Source organism: Lagopus muta, chromosome 2 (assembly GCF_023343835.1).
Source record: "Lagopus muta isolate bLagMut1 chromosome 2, bLagMut1 primary, whole genome shotgun sequence".
Classification (NCBI taxonomy): Eukaryota; Metazoa; Chordata; class Aves; order Galliformes; family Phasianidae; genus Lagopus; species Lagopus muta.
In genome coordinates this window covers 75,054,179-75,070,968 of record NC_064434.1, presented here as the reverse complement: position 1 = coordinate 75,070,968, position 16,790 = coordinate 75,054,179, and the positions used below count along the sequence as shown (strand labels likewise).

The following is a 16,790-nucleotide window of genomic DNA, read 5'->3' as shown; positions in this document are numbered from 1 at the left end:
TTAAGTTATCTTATGCTGTGGTCTCACAGCTGTGAAGCACTGTTGCTTAGTTTAAGTAACTATTTCTGTTTTTCCCATCTTCTTGATAATATTTTTCAACATTTTCTTCTAGTGTAGTCTGTGCAAAGGGAAAATACTTAAGGCAGCCTTGGTAAGTTGTGAGAAGCACCTTGAACTAACAGGTTATGAATTTAATTATCATTTAATAGCAAGAATATGAAGAAGGTATGATTAAAATCAGAAAGGTATAAGGCTTAGAAACTTCAAAGGTGTAATTTCCATATTGTAGCTTAGGTGATACTGTGTCCTCCTGAACACAGATGAAGACAAGTGCTTTAACATCAGTAATGTTGTATATTTATATATTTATATTTGTGCATATATGTGTATTTATACACACATGCACATCTATGGAAATATTCAACTCTTACAGAATTCTGTGAGTTAAGATTTATTTATTTTTAGTTGAATTTGCATCCACTCTACTAAAATAGGTCGCTTTTAAGTGTGGAAGTGAATGGGTGACCAGGGTAATTGGTACATTATGGGAGAATGCATACAAGTCTGTCAACTGAAGACAAGTGGAATAGTTCACTAATTTTGTTAGCTTCCTTCACTTCTGTGGTTGCATTATTATTATTTTTATTTATTTTTATTCCTTATTTATGCTTGCCAGTCATCGGTTACACGTTTAACAATGTCTTTGCAAAAGATTTGAGAGGGCAGGAGAGAGAGGGTTGATTTTTGTTAAGATCAATTGAATGACTGATCAGATTAGAGAGGTTTTAACTTAAAAGTTGAGACTATATGACAAGCGTTTTGTTTCTTCCATGTTACCATCGTGTTCTTTAAACTGGTCTTCAAAGAATGATCCAGCTTACACTTTTCACAGACTCTGCAGTTAACAAATGTTAATAAACTTGGAAAAAAATTTAAAAAAATGTCTTTTGGAGCCTCCTGGGGAAAGAGAGATGCAAGAAAGGCTAGGGAAGCTCCATATGATTCCGTTCTGCTGAGCAAAATGCAGAGCAGAGCTGTGTTGTGATGTGGTAGAAAGACAAAGGCAGTGCAGAGAGAGACAGCAGTAGTTCAGAGCTCTTCAGATAGCAATTAGTCAAAAGAATTTTCAGCTGAGCAGTTGAATGTATTTCTATAATGCCATCATACATTAGTTTTTCCAAATGGCAAGCTTTTCTTCTTTGAATTCGGGGATTTGAGGTATTGATCATGAATTTTAGACACGTAAGCAGTTCAATCTGAGCAAGCTGCAAGGCTGCTTTATAATAAGAGGTCTTGCAGAAGTTCTCTGCAAGTAGATAAGCTGAAATACAAATTAAAGGTGTCTTCATGGGACATCTGTGCAGTATTTTCACAGTATTTCCAGTGTATCCTACGTTGAACTTGATTGTGTTGCACACTTCTGCCTGGGAATCCTAGGAAGAAAACAAGGATACTCTCTTGAGATTTCTACCATCTTCTTCTATAGGGGCATAGTATTAAGAGCTTCAGTTAAGAATTTCCTGTTGTTTTTCTATGCATACACTTTCTGTTCTGAAAAGCATACTCCTCCTCATAACTCAGCTACCATCAAAAACTGGAACACCATCTGAAAGGCTGCAGGCTGGGCTCTACTGCTCTGTTTGTATTTGTAGACAAGAGTGTAACGCTGTCTTTGTTACTAGGATCAGTCAAGATCTGGCTCTCATCGCACGGGAAATCAACGATGTAGCAGGAGAAATAGATTCAGTGACTTCATCAGGCACTGCCCCCAGTACCACAGTAAGCACTGCTGCCACCACCCCTGGCTCTGCCATAGACACTAGAGAAGAGGTAGGAGATCTTCATGGAGAAATGCATAAGGTTCTTTCTTTTCTTTATTTCTTTTGCTTTTAGCATTTTGCATAGCCTTTTTTAGTTATTTCCACCCAACCTGTATGCATAATCTCTACCTTCATTTTTAATTTAAAGTTCTTTTACGTTCTGATAAACTACCCAGAAATTGTAAAAAATACCACACAATTGCATACTATCTGTCTGTCTCTTTTTTTCCACAAAGCATAGGACAGGATGATTATTTGTTTCCTTCTTGTCCTTAGCCTTAGATACTGTTGGGTAGTATCTAAGTGCATTGAAAAGTACTAGTGACATATGCAGGAATATATACTCTTTTCACAGGTAATATTGAGGTTTCTTTTTCTGGAAACTGAAATGCTTAGGCACCATCAGCTAACAATAACTTCACATTTTCTTTCCTAATAATGTCGTAAAAACTGCCTTAAAAGAAGTTTGTATTGTGCTTGTATTAATTCTTATTTTCTTTGACTATATCCGGTGTGCTTGAATATATTGACTAACTTCTTTTAGTAACCATCACAGTTCTAATGCTGGTATACATGTTAATCTGAACTTAAATCATCACTGTCTTCCATATTACAATTCACCCTAATGTTTACTGCATTTTAAAATTCATATTAGTCCTTTCAAAATGTGTTTATTCATTTGTTGTGTACGTAAAGTTTGGTTAATAATTACTTGACCATGTTTAGTATAATACTGTCTTTTTCTGTGGAAAAAAAGATATAAACAGTGACAAGAAACTTGTGAGTTGTGTACTCAGAAAAAAATATAACTACATTCACACAGCCTTTATCTTCAATTCTTATAGCTTGATAGCTGAACTTCAGCAATAGTGCTCATTTTCTCAGGTGCAGTCAGATTGCTGTGATTTTTATACTACAATTTATTTTCTTTAAAAAATGCTGTACAGTTGTACGTGCTACTGCAGGTGGCAGTCTTTCCTTTAAGTAGGCATAGGTGTTTCTGTAACTCTATGACTGATTGGGAAAAATCTCAATTTAATTGCACTGTACCTAATCTCACACATATATGTTCCTTTAATTAAAGGAATAAATTTCCAGTGCCAATTTGTAGGTAATTATCCATGTTACTTGTATGTAAGCGAAATTTCTATGGGATGACCTTATTTCCATTGCCCTGTAGATGTATCTGCTGTTAGGAAAATAAATAAATAAATAAATAAATAAAAGACATTTAAACAAAGTATTGCTATATTTGAATGTGGCATCACACTATACTACGGAAGTCAACAGAGTGACTTTTATTTGATAAGCTTCTTCAAAGCTGCCTGAAAAGGAGAAAAGATGACACATATCCAGTTGGTTTAATAAACTGCATTTTTCTTTTACTCTCCAGTTGGTTGACCGAGTATTTGATGAAAGTCTCAATTTTAGAAAAATCCCTCCACTAGTGCACACCAAACCACCAGAGGGGAACGGTCAGCCTAATGATGCCAGACCTCAGCTGCCAGATGCCATGGATCCCCCAACAATTACCCGAAGAAGGACTTGGAGCAGAGATGAAGTAAGTACAAAAGAAATTTCTCTGTGGCAGTGGTTGTGTTTCAGGTTTTCATAATCATCTCTCTGCTTAGCATTCTACACTATCCTTTCATTCCTACCTCTACCAGGTAGCATAAATACTGGAAAAAATTATTTGTTACTTAATTTGCAAAATGTTTTAGTATGATCGTTTGTGTAGAATACTAATTAGAACACAAGTAATATTTTTTAAGGTTAAAAAAATGGGAAATGTATGGAATTGTTTATGTTTAATTCTATTTAAAACTTATTCCAGGTTATGGGGGATAGTTTGCTGTTGTCCTCAGTCTTCCAGTTTTCTCGCAAAATAAGACAATCCATAGACAAAACAGCTGGCAAAATCAGGTGGGTTTTCTTTTTAAAGTTATTGTTATTTTGGAAAATATTCTGCTCACATTGACATTCATGCTAGTAGGAGATGTATGTAATTCAAATAGAGCAAATGCATTTAGTAGCAGCTTGTGTTTTGAAAAAACAACATCGGTTATGGTGAGTTTTTATTTATTTTGGTTTTTTTTACTATTAAGGAGATTTCAAATTAATTGTTTTTCTGTTATTATTTGTATGTGTTTCCTATTGTATGAAGATAAATATCAGCGAAATTTGCATGGACAGGATAATATTCAACATATTTCCAGCAGAAGAGCTGTTCCAAAGCATGGAAATGCTGTACAAAATCTCCATTACTTCTGCACAAACATCATAAAACTCCCTTAATTTAAAAATAAGGTTAAAACTTTGCTAAATTGTGTATTTGCCAACTTGATGTAGAGATCAACCATTTTAGGAAGAAAAACAGTTGGAGAGAGAATGGTTTCATTAAATCCTTCTGAAAAAGAGACAATAACTAAAATAACAGATGATGACATCTGTTGTTTTTAATTACAAAGTCCTGCTTAGATAGCTAGATTCCTGGCACAAATGTCATAGTAGCTAACAGGAAGTCCAGACCTATCAAAAATGGTAACTTGTTTCTCTATCAACAGCTGCATTTAACTTCAGTAACATTTGGTGACCATTTTAGTTGACAAGAGGAAATGAAAATTCTAAATGCAAAGTTCAGTGTTGTTTAATTCACATGTCCTTCCTTCGTGTCTTATTGTAGCTAATAATTTAAACATAGTGTATATTAAGAAGAAAAGACACTTGGCTGAACTTAACGCCATGGGTTTTTTTTAAGTGTGAGAACATAGTAGGTCTGTAATTGATCAGTTTGGCTAGGAAGTGCCATGTATTGAAATCTTGGATATTTGTAAGTCTGTTCTATTTTTACCAGTGGTTACCAGTAACATTTGTGAGCATGGTATTTCCACTATCTCAGTATGTGTTTCCAGACTGACATGCATCTTGCTCGTCTTTCCACGTTTCCCTTTTGAGGCTGCAGGATTATAATACTGGAAAACACTTCTTGGTTTTCTCAAGACATATAACTTTATGTATGATGTTATTTGTTTAGATATCTTTAAGGAAAGTACATAAATGTCTTTTGCTCTGTCAATTTCATTTGTAAATGAATTTTTGAAACATAGGTTTAAAATATAGTTGCTCTCAGAAATTCTGTATCCTGGTTCTGTCCCCTCCCAGGTTCTCATGTAGCCCTAGTTCTCTCACTGACGGGATAGTGCAAGAAGCTGATATTATCCTGGTTTCAGCTGGCACAAAATTGATTTTCTTCATAGTTTCTGCTATGATGCTACATATTAGCTTTAGGAGAAAAACAATGGTGATAAGACATCAATGTTGTTGCTGAGCAGTGCTGTGCGGATTTAAGGCTGTTTCAGCTTCCCGTGTTGTCTTGCTAGTGACAGGACTGGGGGAGATGTGCACAAGAAGCAGGGAGGAGACGGAACCAGGACAGCTGACCAAACTGATACTCTGTACCATATGACAGCATGTGGAACAGTGAAACAGAGTGTGGGTGGAGTTGGCTGAGGGGAGATGCCACTGCTTGGAGACTGGCTGGTCATTGATCAGCAGGCAGTGAGCAATTGTTGTGTATCTCTTGTTTTGTAAACATGTATATTATATATACATCATTGTCATTGCTATTATTTCTCTTTTCCTATTTTTGTCTTGGAAAATAGTTTTTAGCTCAACCTGAGATTTGATATTTAAAAAAATGTATAATATGTTCTACTTTTCCCCTCCATCCCCCCCAGTTCTCTTCCTCATCGCACTGTTAGTGGGGAGTGATGGAATGGCTGTGTGGCTGAGCCGCCTGCCTGGATAAACCCAGAGCACTGTGTCAAATTAAGAATTTGGCTTTAATGTGCAGAACTTAATATAAATTACATAGAAATTCACAACTTATTCAATACTAATCTACCTTTGAGTTCACTGTAGCATTTACTTGAATAGCTCATCTCAAAAAATGAGCAAATAAACTCTTGCGAAGAAATAGCTTAGTGTGATCATTATTTGGAATTTTTTCTAAAAGACATTAAACATACTGTAAATAGAAGCATTACCAAAATATTACATAAATGTTTGTCTTCAGTGTAATTCTTTGGGAAAATTCAGCAACAACCATGAGGAGCCCTGCTTACCAGTATATTTTTTTTTCCTTTTAATGCTGCATCGCCGGAACAAGAATCTTACTTATTGATTGACTTTTTTGTGGTAGGCTTGTGGGATGATATGTATCTTAAAATGCTGTAAAAGCGGTAGATAATAGATGCTCTACTCTTTTTTGTAGATTTTTCTTGATGCTTAGAAGTTCTATAAATATTTTGCCAGCACAGTTGTAGTTTATTTAACACAAAAATCTGAATGTACCGTATAACGAACTTAAACAAATCTACATATGCAAATGCATTCTGAGAAACAGTAATATCATCTTATATTTTTTGCTAAACTTTCTGAGCTTAATGGCTATGTAATACTACATTGTAATTAATGCAATAAAGCTATGATTATTTACGAAAAGATACATATGAGGATATGGATAAACATTATGTGTACATTTAAAGAGAATAGCATTACGTGTTTCTGTAAAAGTATGTTCATTGGAGAATTTCTTTAGCATATTCCTCAGATCTGTGATCAAGACTTCCTTTACCGGCTACTCAGAATGGATTTGAATAATATGACATTTTTCATAATGTCATTGGTGTTTCGAATTAGAAAAACACAATAGCTGTAGAATTGGTTTTTTTAGTGAGCATGTAAGGGAGCAGTAAGTTATGTACATCAAAACAAAGCTAAGATAAATTCTGTAGTAAGGTCAGTAGACTGCTATGCTTCTATTTATTTCCCTGGAGCTAAGCTGTTTAACATTTCTGCCCGGAATAGATATGATGAGAATCAATCAGGATTTGTCAAGCTAACATTTGTGTACAATTCCAGAGTATTTGACCATGAAAGGAGATGAGGAAGTTTTAGAGATGCCAGTGTGCTTGACTGTGTTGTTGAAGTTCTCCCTCAAGTTGCTTTGTTCACCAATATAACCTCATCTCACAAGAGTAGAGACAGTATGGGACGGTTACAGCAATTACGGATTCCACCATATATACTGAAAAATGACATCCATCCTCTCTGAGTCCAAATGGACAAATGAATGTTCTCTGTAAATGTGAATGCTTCTTTTTGTAATATTTTAGTTGCAGTAGCCAGTTTTACTGAAAATACCAGTTTTGCTTTGGCTAAAGTATTAAGAAGATAAATATTTTCAGTCTTGACAAGATGTGTCAGAAATTATAATGAGCAGAACTCAGTCATGAAAATAAATGTGCGTGAGGAAAAGAAGGGGAAATACATGTCTTTCTGCTTGACTAATTTCTTCCCCATTTCATTGGAGCTGCCATTTCTGTTTTCCAATTTGAACATAATGTTCTGAATTACGCGGAGTTCTGTCGGCACAGGGGCACCCATTGTGCAGCCAGAGCTGCAGGCACCATGGCAGCTGAGGGAAGAGGCGTCGTGCTGCCACCAGCCTGCCCAGGCCCAGGGTTTCTGGCATCACCTGCTGCCTGGAGCTGGATGTCAGGGCTGCGAGCACTAAGGTTACAGGCTTAGGATTCACATTTGTGGTCTGAGAGCAGAGTGACCTCTCAGATAGCAACACATGCCATCCCAGCTCTGTGTGGGATGTGCTTGTCAGTGTTCTGGTGGGCTGCCTTAGGCAAAAGGAAGATGAGAGAAAGGAGCTGGGGGACAGCTGCTCTTTCAAAGCTAGTTCTGTGGGACTGCACTCAATTTCTGTGAGCCTGCCTCTGCAGTAAGGAGATCAGATGAGGAGGTGAGGCTTTGGAAGAGGCTTGTTCTTCATCAGAGGAAGAGAGGGAAACATTCTTCATGTGGTGAATTCGTGATGGACACAGCTGTCCTGTGTGAAGCCAGGAGAGTCTGTGCTGATAGTCTCTGATTCTATGATCACTCCTACTTTATATTAAGACATAGGATTGAGAGAAGCTTTTGGAGCATTATTCTTTGGCTAAATTCTCTCAAAACTGGTGAAGCTGTTTTTATTTTCTCCAGGTTCTAGTATACTGAGTTCAACTTGAAACAGATTCAAGTGCCCAATTCTTTCCTTTCACAAAGCCCCTTCTATAGATCTGTTTTCCTTCAGGATAAAGTCATAGCTTGGCTTGGCTAAGCTCCTTTTTATAATTCACTTTTATTCATTGCTGTGTTTAATCAGATTTGGTTTTACCCACTAGTATACACAAAATGACATTGTAATGGAAAATTGTGTGGCATTCTTGCCGTGTATCTTGAACCAAGTTCTTTGCTAATGAATTACTCTGGTGACTTCTCGGGAAGCACGTATGCAAGTTTTTTTTGCTTTTCTACCTTTATATACCATATGAATTTGCAGGAATTTTTGGAGATTATGAAGTGATGTAAGTATGAATTTCAGTGACGAGACCTTCAGAGTTTTATCTGGACTGTATAAAGCAAATGCTGTACTATTGGCTTTCCTTACAGCAGTCATTTATAAAATATGTCCTTTGAGTGCGGTTAAAAGGTGGAGGAGCAAAGGAGACAGAGATGCTACTCATAAGAGATTAACAAGTGTTAAATGCAGAATTGGAGAAAATAAAGTAGGCTTCCTAAAATTATAGAAAAAACAAATTGACCGGTCTACTTTATAGTGGGAATAAAAACATTTTAAATAAATTTTAAGGATTTTTGCCTTCAGATAACTTCTGAAATGTAAAGTATTTAGATTGTTAGACAGCTAATATCATCTCTGAAAGACAGGAAGGTTGAAAGCACTACATGCATAAAGGCAAATAAATAAATATATGGAGAGTTTTAGTCTAATATGAACGAGGTAAATGGAAAAGCAAGCAATGTCACCCTAATTTCTATATCTCACTCACGGTGTTTACTGCTAAATGAAGCCTCTGAGATGCAAAGTATTGTGAATTTCCCCCTTAAAAGGTTATTTTCTCAGAGTCCTACTAATAGCAGCAATGCCTTTAAAGTGTACTACTGTTACACTATGATGTTAAAATGGTTTTCTTGTTTGCTTAGCAGTCTGTTTGCTTAGCAGTTTTAGTACAGCTGTGTTTATTCTTGTAAGTCTAAAATACCGTTAATGTTAGTGCTGTTAATGGAAATGCTAGTCACATTTCCAACTGGAGTTAATACCTAATTATTGCAATTAAAGAAGAAATTGATTTAGAATATAAACTTCTAATATTATTATGACATCACTTAAAATAAGGAAAAAAAAATACCCTTAAATATCCATCAATTCTGTGTTTTCAGTAGTGTAATTATACACAATTTAAATGATTTTTATGATACTGCAATTTCACAAAAAAAATATTTATCACAGCAGAGAAGCAAGGCAGAAACAAGCAAGCAAAAACTTCCTCAGAATCTTATAATATGCTTTGGAATTTTACATATGCTGGAAGTAACTTCTTTAAACATGTAATATGATGATACTCCATCGTATGAAAAAAATTATATCCTGTGGGATGTATTTCCAAAAATGTTTTATTTGTCACCAAAATAATATAAAATACAAATATAGAAGCTGAATTCACAAGTATTAACCACTCGTGTATTTTGCTGTTATTTCAAAATACAACATTAACAGGGAATTCTGCTATTAAATAGTTGGATTATGAAATAAATAAATCTTTGTGCTGAAGGAAAGAATGAACTGTAACTTTTCAACACCATAAGCAAGTATTTAGCTACACAACTTGCATTTTATTGTAAATATGGATATTGCTGAACCTTTGTATGCTACTCAGAAGATTCAATCTTGGGTTTCTGCCTGTTTTCACTATTTTAGATTCCAGTTTTATTTAGTGCTCACTACACTGCTTTCTTGTAACTTGTGTCTAATCTTTATGTTTTAGTTTGTTTGCTTCTAAACATACTATCCTTGTATTTCCTTCTTTTAGAATATTATTTAAGGACAAAGACAGAAATTGGGATGAAATTGAAAACAAGTTACGAGCAGAAAGTGAAGTTCCTATTGTGAAAACATCAAGTATGGTATGAATAGTTATCTTTTTTGGGGTAGAATGAGCCTTTTTCTCATCTAATTTCTAAATAATAAGTAGAATAAACTGATATTTTCACTGATGATGCTAACATCTGTAAAAGGTTTCATTTTGACAGTATGTATTTCAATAAAGAGCTTAATCTTTTTAAATGATTACTAAGACTTGCTATCTTAGAACCTCTCCTAAGTAACTGTTCTGAGGGATTTCTCAGATAAAGAATAATGCAAAAGGATACAAACTATATACAGACTCCATTGGGCACTATTATTTAAAAGAAGGCAGTAACCATCAGTTTGATTGCTGGTTTCTTTCAAATAAAGTTGTTTTACAATTTTAATGCTACTTCATCTACTGTTTTCTCATATTTAAAGAAATATTTATATTTTAATATATGGATGTAAAACAAATTTGTAGACATACTGTAGTAAAAGCACTCTTCTAATCTGTATAATATAAATATTGTTCTGAAGTAATAACTGTAGGGTATCATCTACAGGTAGAGTTCATGTAGCATTCTGGCTGTGCATAACTGAAGCTGCTTCATGACCAGGGAGTGTGGCAGTGTGAGGGAACAGAGCATGTGTTATTCCCAGTACATTTTGGCATTTGAGGCTTTTGTGAGGATTTGCTTTTTGCTTTTTTTTTTTTTTCCTACAATGCATTAAAGCATCTCATGTTGTTTAGAATTGCTTGATCTATGCACTCATTTTCAAGTTCCTGCTTAGTTTTCAGAGTAATGTATCATTCAAATCCATACTAAAGCAATGTTTGGATTATTTTTTTTTTTAACCACAAAATCTTATGAGGGGTTACTAGAGGACAGCTGCAGTTGATGTTTGCTTTGACCTTGGTACATTTATTTCCAGCTCAAATGAGGAATCTGCTTTAAGATAATGGCTTTGTAAAATACAGTATAATCCATTTCTTTGCCACCCACAAAAATTCTCTGCTCTCCTCAGCAATCAGATTAGCAGTATTCTCAGGCAGGATCTTTCAGCTGTAGAATTCACAGCTTATTCTGTTTTTTTATTCATGCTTATTCACTGCACCACATTTTAGATGATATTGTAGCCTTTCTGATTGCGTTGCTATGGCTGTGTCTGTGCTAGCAAGCAGCGCAGCTCTGAGGGCTCTCCAAGGCAAATGGGTGCTGAGGACCCAGTGCTGGCACAGTGCAGACTCTCACAGTGGCCCAGTGATTGAAGACAAAATCTCAGGGCAGTCATCTTGCTGACTATTCTGACTCACATCTAAACACGGTTATGAATCAGCTTGTCTACCCCGTTAATATTGGGTTTATACTGTAACTTTTCTTTGTGAATTTGCTGTTGGTTTGCCTCGTTTCTACACTGCTGTGATGTCTGTTGGTCAGTGCTTGAGAAAAAGTAGCATAGGCAAATAAGTAAGGGTAAAATGAGCCATTGATGATTTGGGAAATTTGAACAGTCAAGAAGAATTCTTTATTTCCAAGAGGGCCATTCTAATCATTGAGACTCATGGTGCAAATGGCCTGGTCCCACCCACAGAGGGTGTTTTCAATGCCAGGAGGGGTAACGCAAATATATCAGAATGTGGGGAGGAAACTTATTTGATACACAGCTTGAATGTCTTTTTCCTTAATGAAGCAAGTCCTTGAGCTTTGGAATATCTATTTCTTTCCTAGGAAATATCATCAATCTTACAGGAACTAAAACGAGTTGAGAAACAGCTCCAAGGTACAGATCCTTTTTTACTCCTCTCTGTCATTGCTGTCTGTTTCCAGTTTCTTTTATTTATACGTAGATAGCATGAAACAAGTACAAATGTCACATCTTATTAAAATACGTATCAGTTGCATACATTACACTGTATAATTACCAGCACATCTGGTTAAGAAACATCACGGAATTAATTGTATTAAAACAGAATACTGATATATTTTTATGTGGGTGAGAAAAGGCTTAACCTAAAATGAAATAGTCCAGAGACTCCCAAAATAATTATTTGTGAAACTTCCTTAATAGACACGTTTATGTGAGTAAATTTTGAAGAGTGGATGCAAGCAAATCCTCATGACATGACATTAATGCGTCAGTAATAACCTCATGTGTAGAACAGTTCAATATAAGGAATGCATTGGGGCCACAGTCTATAGGAAACCTTTTTTAAAAATTTTATCTGACACCATAAAATGAAAATTTAGGATTATTTCTTGACATCTTCCCTTCACATTACTGGATCCATTCTCCATAATTGCAGAATCCACAGACTATGAAATAGAACGATTTTCTTCTTTGTTTTTCATTTTTCAAAGACTTTAATCTGAAAAATGAACAACAAAAAAAAGGAAGTGTTATGTTGACAAAGTCTGCTGCTTAGACATATATTGCATTCATCAAAATCAATTTGAAAATTGAGAACATTTTAAAAAGGGGGCACTGATCTTTTCTTGCTGGAAACTGATGACAGGACACACAGGAGTGGCACCAAGCTATTTCAGAGGAGGCTGGGCATTAGGAAAAATTTGTCTACTGTGAGAGTGGTACAACACTGGCACAAAATTCTTAGCAATGTGGTTGATGACACATGCCTGCCAGTATTTGAGGGGCTGTCTTACTGGCCTATGATCCTACTCCAAGCCCAGGGCATCCATTACCAGTGTCAGCCTCTAAGCACAGTGATTTGAGGATCCTCACCCCTGGCAGCTCTAGTTTAAAGTCCTCCTGATTAAATTGGAAAGCTTGCTGCCAATGATGGTCTTCCCCTTGTCTGACAGATGAACCCTATTCTCCCCCAGAAGACCAGATATCTCTAAATTAGTTCCATGACGTAAGTAGCCAGAGGCCTGTTCACAACATCACTCTCTTAGCCATTTATTGATTTTCTTAATTCTGTTGGTCCTTTCCCTCCCCGTTCCCCTAAACTGGAGGATTGATGAGAAAACCGCCTGTGCTCCCGAGTTCTTCACTGCTGCTCCGAGCTCCTTGTAGTCCCTGTAGTGGATATTCTTCAGGTTGCTGACAGCTGTGTCCCTTGTGCCAATGTGAGACAGCAGCAGGAGGTAGTCTGTGGAACATACAAGGTCTGGCAGCCTCTCTGTCACATCCTTGATGTGGGCTCCTGGCAAACAGCAGACTTCTCTAGATAGCATGTCAGGGCAGTAAATGTGTGCCTTTGTGCCCTAGTGAGATTGTTTGTAGGCTTTTACTCTAGACGGAGGTGCTAATATGTGAAAAGAATAAACATTTTTTATCAGTGCATGAAATAATATATTTTTTATGGTTTCTACCCCATCCCTTTCAATCTTCTCTTAATTGCTCAGCTATTAATGCTATGATTGACCCCGATGGCACCTTGGATGCTCTGAGCAACTTGGGATTTGCCGGCCCCATCGTGCCAGCTCAGCCGAAGCAGAAGGCCAGTCCTGTTTCCCAGAGTGCCCGTCCCCAGGTGCAGCCAAACTGCCAGCCCGAGGCGCGGGCTGCCCGCCCTGCTGCCGGCCCTGCTGCCGCTGAACTGGGGACTGCTGAATCTGAGCCAGATTTCAGCATACATTTCAATAGGTTTAACCCAGACGGCGAAGAGGAAGGTGCCACTCTGCATGAATGACATCTCGCTGTTGGTAATAACACCCTTTGTGTGGAATGTCTAGAAATGGAAGGATTACAATCTCGGTTTTATAATTAAAAAAAAAAAAACAAAAAGGCTTGGTCGAACAGCAGTTGTTTTATTAAACCAGTTTTCTTTAACTGTGATTCTTTGCTTGTCACACAAATCCTTTTCAAATCATAAGGACGTGCATAGATACAAGTGTAGGAAAGCAGATTGTGGCAGATTTGCCCTTTGTGGTTGTGCGCTTTGCAAAGAAATTATTATATCGGCAGTTTTCCCTTAACAGATTAATTTCTTTTTAAAAGCCATGTGAGCAGTCTAACATTTAATGTTACTGAAACCCCAAAATCTCTTTGCCAAGCTACTCTATTTAATGGATCTCCTCCTCTAAAGTTTGTACAGAACTGTTGAACAGTTGCATTCGATTCTGATTTAGATGATTTATATAGGAAACGTTATCTTTGGCTACAGTGACACATTACTGCAAAAGGTAAGAAGGATTTCAGAAAGCATTCGTTCTTGTGTGCCGAGAATCTCAAACAGTTCTGTGTTTTGTATAACCTTGTTGCTGCGTAAATTGTCTTGGGGTTTACAAACTTCACGTATTATGTTTGCACTAAGATTTGCTGGGAGTGGTAGGTGAACATATCGATATCATTAAACAGCAAACGGTGTTTTGGTGTACTTAGAAAACTGATAATACCATACTTGTATTAACACTGCAGTGTTTTAATCCGCTTTCTGAAAGGATTATTTGGCACTTTTTGATCTTCAAATGTCTTTTTGATGTTCATAAAAGTACAAGTATCTCATATCTCATTTCTGCCCAAACGTTAGTTGGAACTAAAAATCAGATTTAATCATACAGATACATGGGACATTTTAAAGCATATTCAGGCAAATGGGCTCTCATCAATTCAAATACAACATAAGCTTCTGAAAAAAAAAAAAAGACTATTCCTTGAGATAACGATGAGATGTAAAATTTCCTTTGGGGATTCGGACATAGAATTGTCATAATTTCCTTCATCAATACATGCACTCCCAAGCAAATGATTTTAATTTGCTTCTGTATATTTTCCTGTAGTCTTGCTAGTAAAACTGTCTCTGTCTTACATATTTAAAAGGATTCTGGAAGATGACTGCTAACGTAGACATTTTGCTTATACCACTGAAAAGCAAGTCTATTTAAAGTTTCCTATATAAGCCTATTTTCCTTATAAGTTGTCCCAGTAACTTAACATTTGGAAATAATAATAAAAATAAAGGTAAATTACTTTGTATTTCCAGAACACTGTAATTTGGAGGAATGTTATTTCTGTTAAATGTAACTAATAGACTGGAATTTTCCTATGTTTGCATCGGTCTCTATATATTAAGGTTGAAGATACAGTTTTGCAGCTTTTATGAAATGGTCTTTAATATTTCAGCAATAATCCTATATGACGTTTGTTTAAAAGAAAACTACTTTCTGTACACTTTTAAATTGTACAGGCTTTCAGAAGTCAGTAAAAGTTGGACCAGTTAATAAAAACGCAAAAACTTTTTTTGTAGAGATGTAAAAACAAAACCACTAATCTGTTGTATAATGGATTTCATATTTTCTTTAAAAAAGAATTAAAAGCAAACAGCCTTCACGTATGACTCAATATGCTCTACTCCAGCTAACTGTGGAAGCCTGAACTAAGCTAGTTTACAGAGGCTACAAGAAAAGTTTTAGAAGGTGCAGAAGGGCAAAAACAAATAGAAACTAGAGCTAGGTATTGAAACAGAGTGTACCAAACCATCACCATAATTCCTTCTTTTGTTTAATGCTTGGGAACATAATTTTTCTGCAGACTCAAGTGGGAAGTAGGAGATGGCAAGGATGGCTTGGAGGTGCAGGCTCTTCATGCAGGATTCTGTTTGTGTTCTTTCAGGCGTTTATACCTTTCTGTTCTGTAATAAGCATTTTGCATTACTATGTTCTTATTTTATATGAACATGTTCTCCTTATTTATTTTTGTTACATTTATTATGTATGTTATTTTGTTATATGCATTTACAACTCCATTTTTAAATAAATAAAGTGTTTCTGGAACTTTAAAAATGTGTAAATACGTAATTCGGAGCTGAGAAGTTCACACGGTCTTCTGCATTCTGTTCTACCTTTACTGAAATAGGAAATGACATTTTTCATGAACATCTCTTCTTCTGGAAAGGTTGTGTTATTGCCACTTCTGCTTCGTTTAATCTGTGCTGACAGTGCTGGCTCACTTTCCTCTATTTGGGTTCATTTCCACATTTGAATTTGTAGTTGTATGCAAAACTAGTAATGAAAATAATCCTGAGTTTTAGTCACCAAATTGTGATTGTTTCCCCTTTGTGGAATGGAAATAAGTGAGTTTTAATGTATCTGCCAGGTGCAGTATTTGATGTTTTCCAAACTGCTTTCCCATTGCTTCACATGTTGGAAAACTTTATCGCACATTCTGATTTGGCTTCAGATTGATGCCTTTTTTTCCCCCCTCTTCTCCCAGCTTGGACTTTTTATGAACTTTTCTTCAGACTGCTGCATTTTCTTTTCTGTAGTTAACTTTGTGCAAGAACAAAACTAAGAGATTAGTGTTAAGTTCCCAGAATTCATTGCCAGCTTGCTCATTTCAGAGTTATTGAGCTTTGCTTTGACTTGGCAGTGGGGAACTGTGATCTTCTGCTTATCTCTTGCTCCTTTTAGCCCTCAGTTCGATGTCACCAAGCCTGTTCTGGTGACACACAGTAGCACTCAATAGCACTCAGTTGTATGGGAGTAGGAGAGTTTTACTGATGTTGACGGATGCTCAGTTGGTTTAGTGAGACTTTAGCAACTGAGAAAGTCTTTCCAGATGCTCATGATTTTTTCATATTCCTCCACTTCATCTGCTGCTATTCACGTTTCCTCAGTTGTTGCCAGCCTCCCTTTATGTTTGCAAAAGTAAAGGAAATGCACTTCTGGGTTAATATACTCTAGCACAAATCCTCATTTGCTCAAGCATTAGTGGTTTGTCATTTATTTTCCTTGTAGCATTTTCATCTATCTGGCATGCTCTAGGCAAAGGTTATGCAGAGAAGTGTTCAAAACGCTTTGGGCAATCAGCTAGCCTGCTCCAGTCCTCTGCTTCCTTTTGTCATCAGCTAGGCTGAGTGATGTGTAGCACACAGAGAAAGGGGACACCACACCATTCTGGTTGGCATGCAGCTTCCTCCCTTACAGGCCTGCACTGATACAACCAATGAATACTTCTAAGGACTATCACATCTAATTGTGGCATACAGAAATGAAGCTGAGTGCAAGTTGTGTACCTGGCCTGGT

At 36.4% G+C, this 16,790-nt stretch overlaps 1 protein-coding gene across 6 annotated transcripts in view; it reads left to right on the top strand.

The window, feature by feature from the left end:
• Positions 1-13,551, top strand: part of CEP170 (centrosomal protein 170) — an 85,664-nt gene extending 72,113 nt beyond the window's left edge. For 4 of the 6 annotated variants that reach the window (XM_048937580.1, XM_048937577.1, XM_048937581.1 and 1 more), the window contains 6 exons: positions 1,683-1,860; positions 3,214-3,381; positions 3,655-3,743; positions 9,764-9,857; positions 11,532-11,583; positions 13,170-13,551. In XM_048937580.1, the coding sequence (XP_048793537.1) occupies positions 1,683-1,860; positions 3,214-3,381; positions 3,655-3,743; positions 9,764-9,857; positions 11,532-11,583; positions 13,170-13,456 (868 nt within the window). In that variant the 3' untranslated portion in view covers positions 13,457-13,551. The remainder of the gene's footprint in view (positions 1-1,682; positions 1,861-3,213; positions 3,382-3,654; positions 3,744-9,763; positions 9,858-11,531; positions 11,584-13,169) is intronic. The other 2 variants (XM_048937578.1, XM_048937576.1) reach the window with 2 other exon arrangements.
• Positions 13,552-16,790: the final 3,239 nt, after the last annotated feature.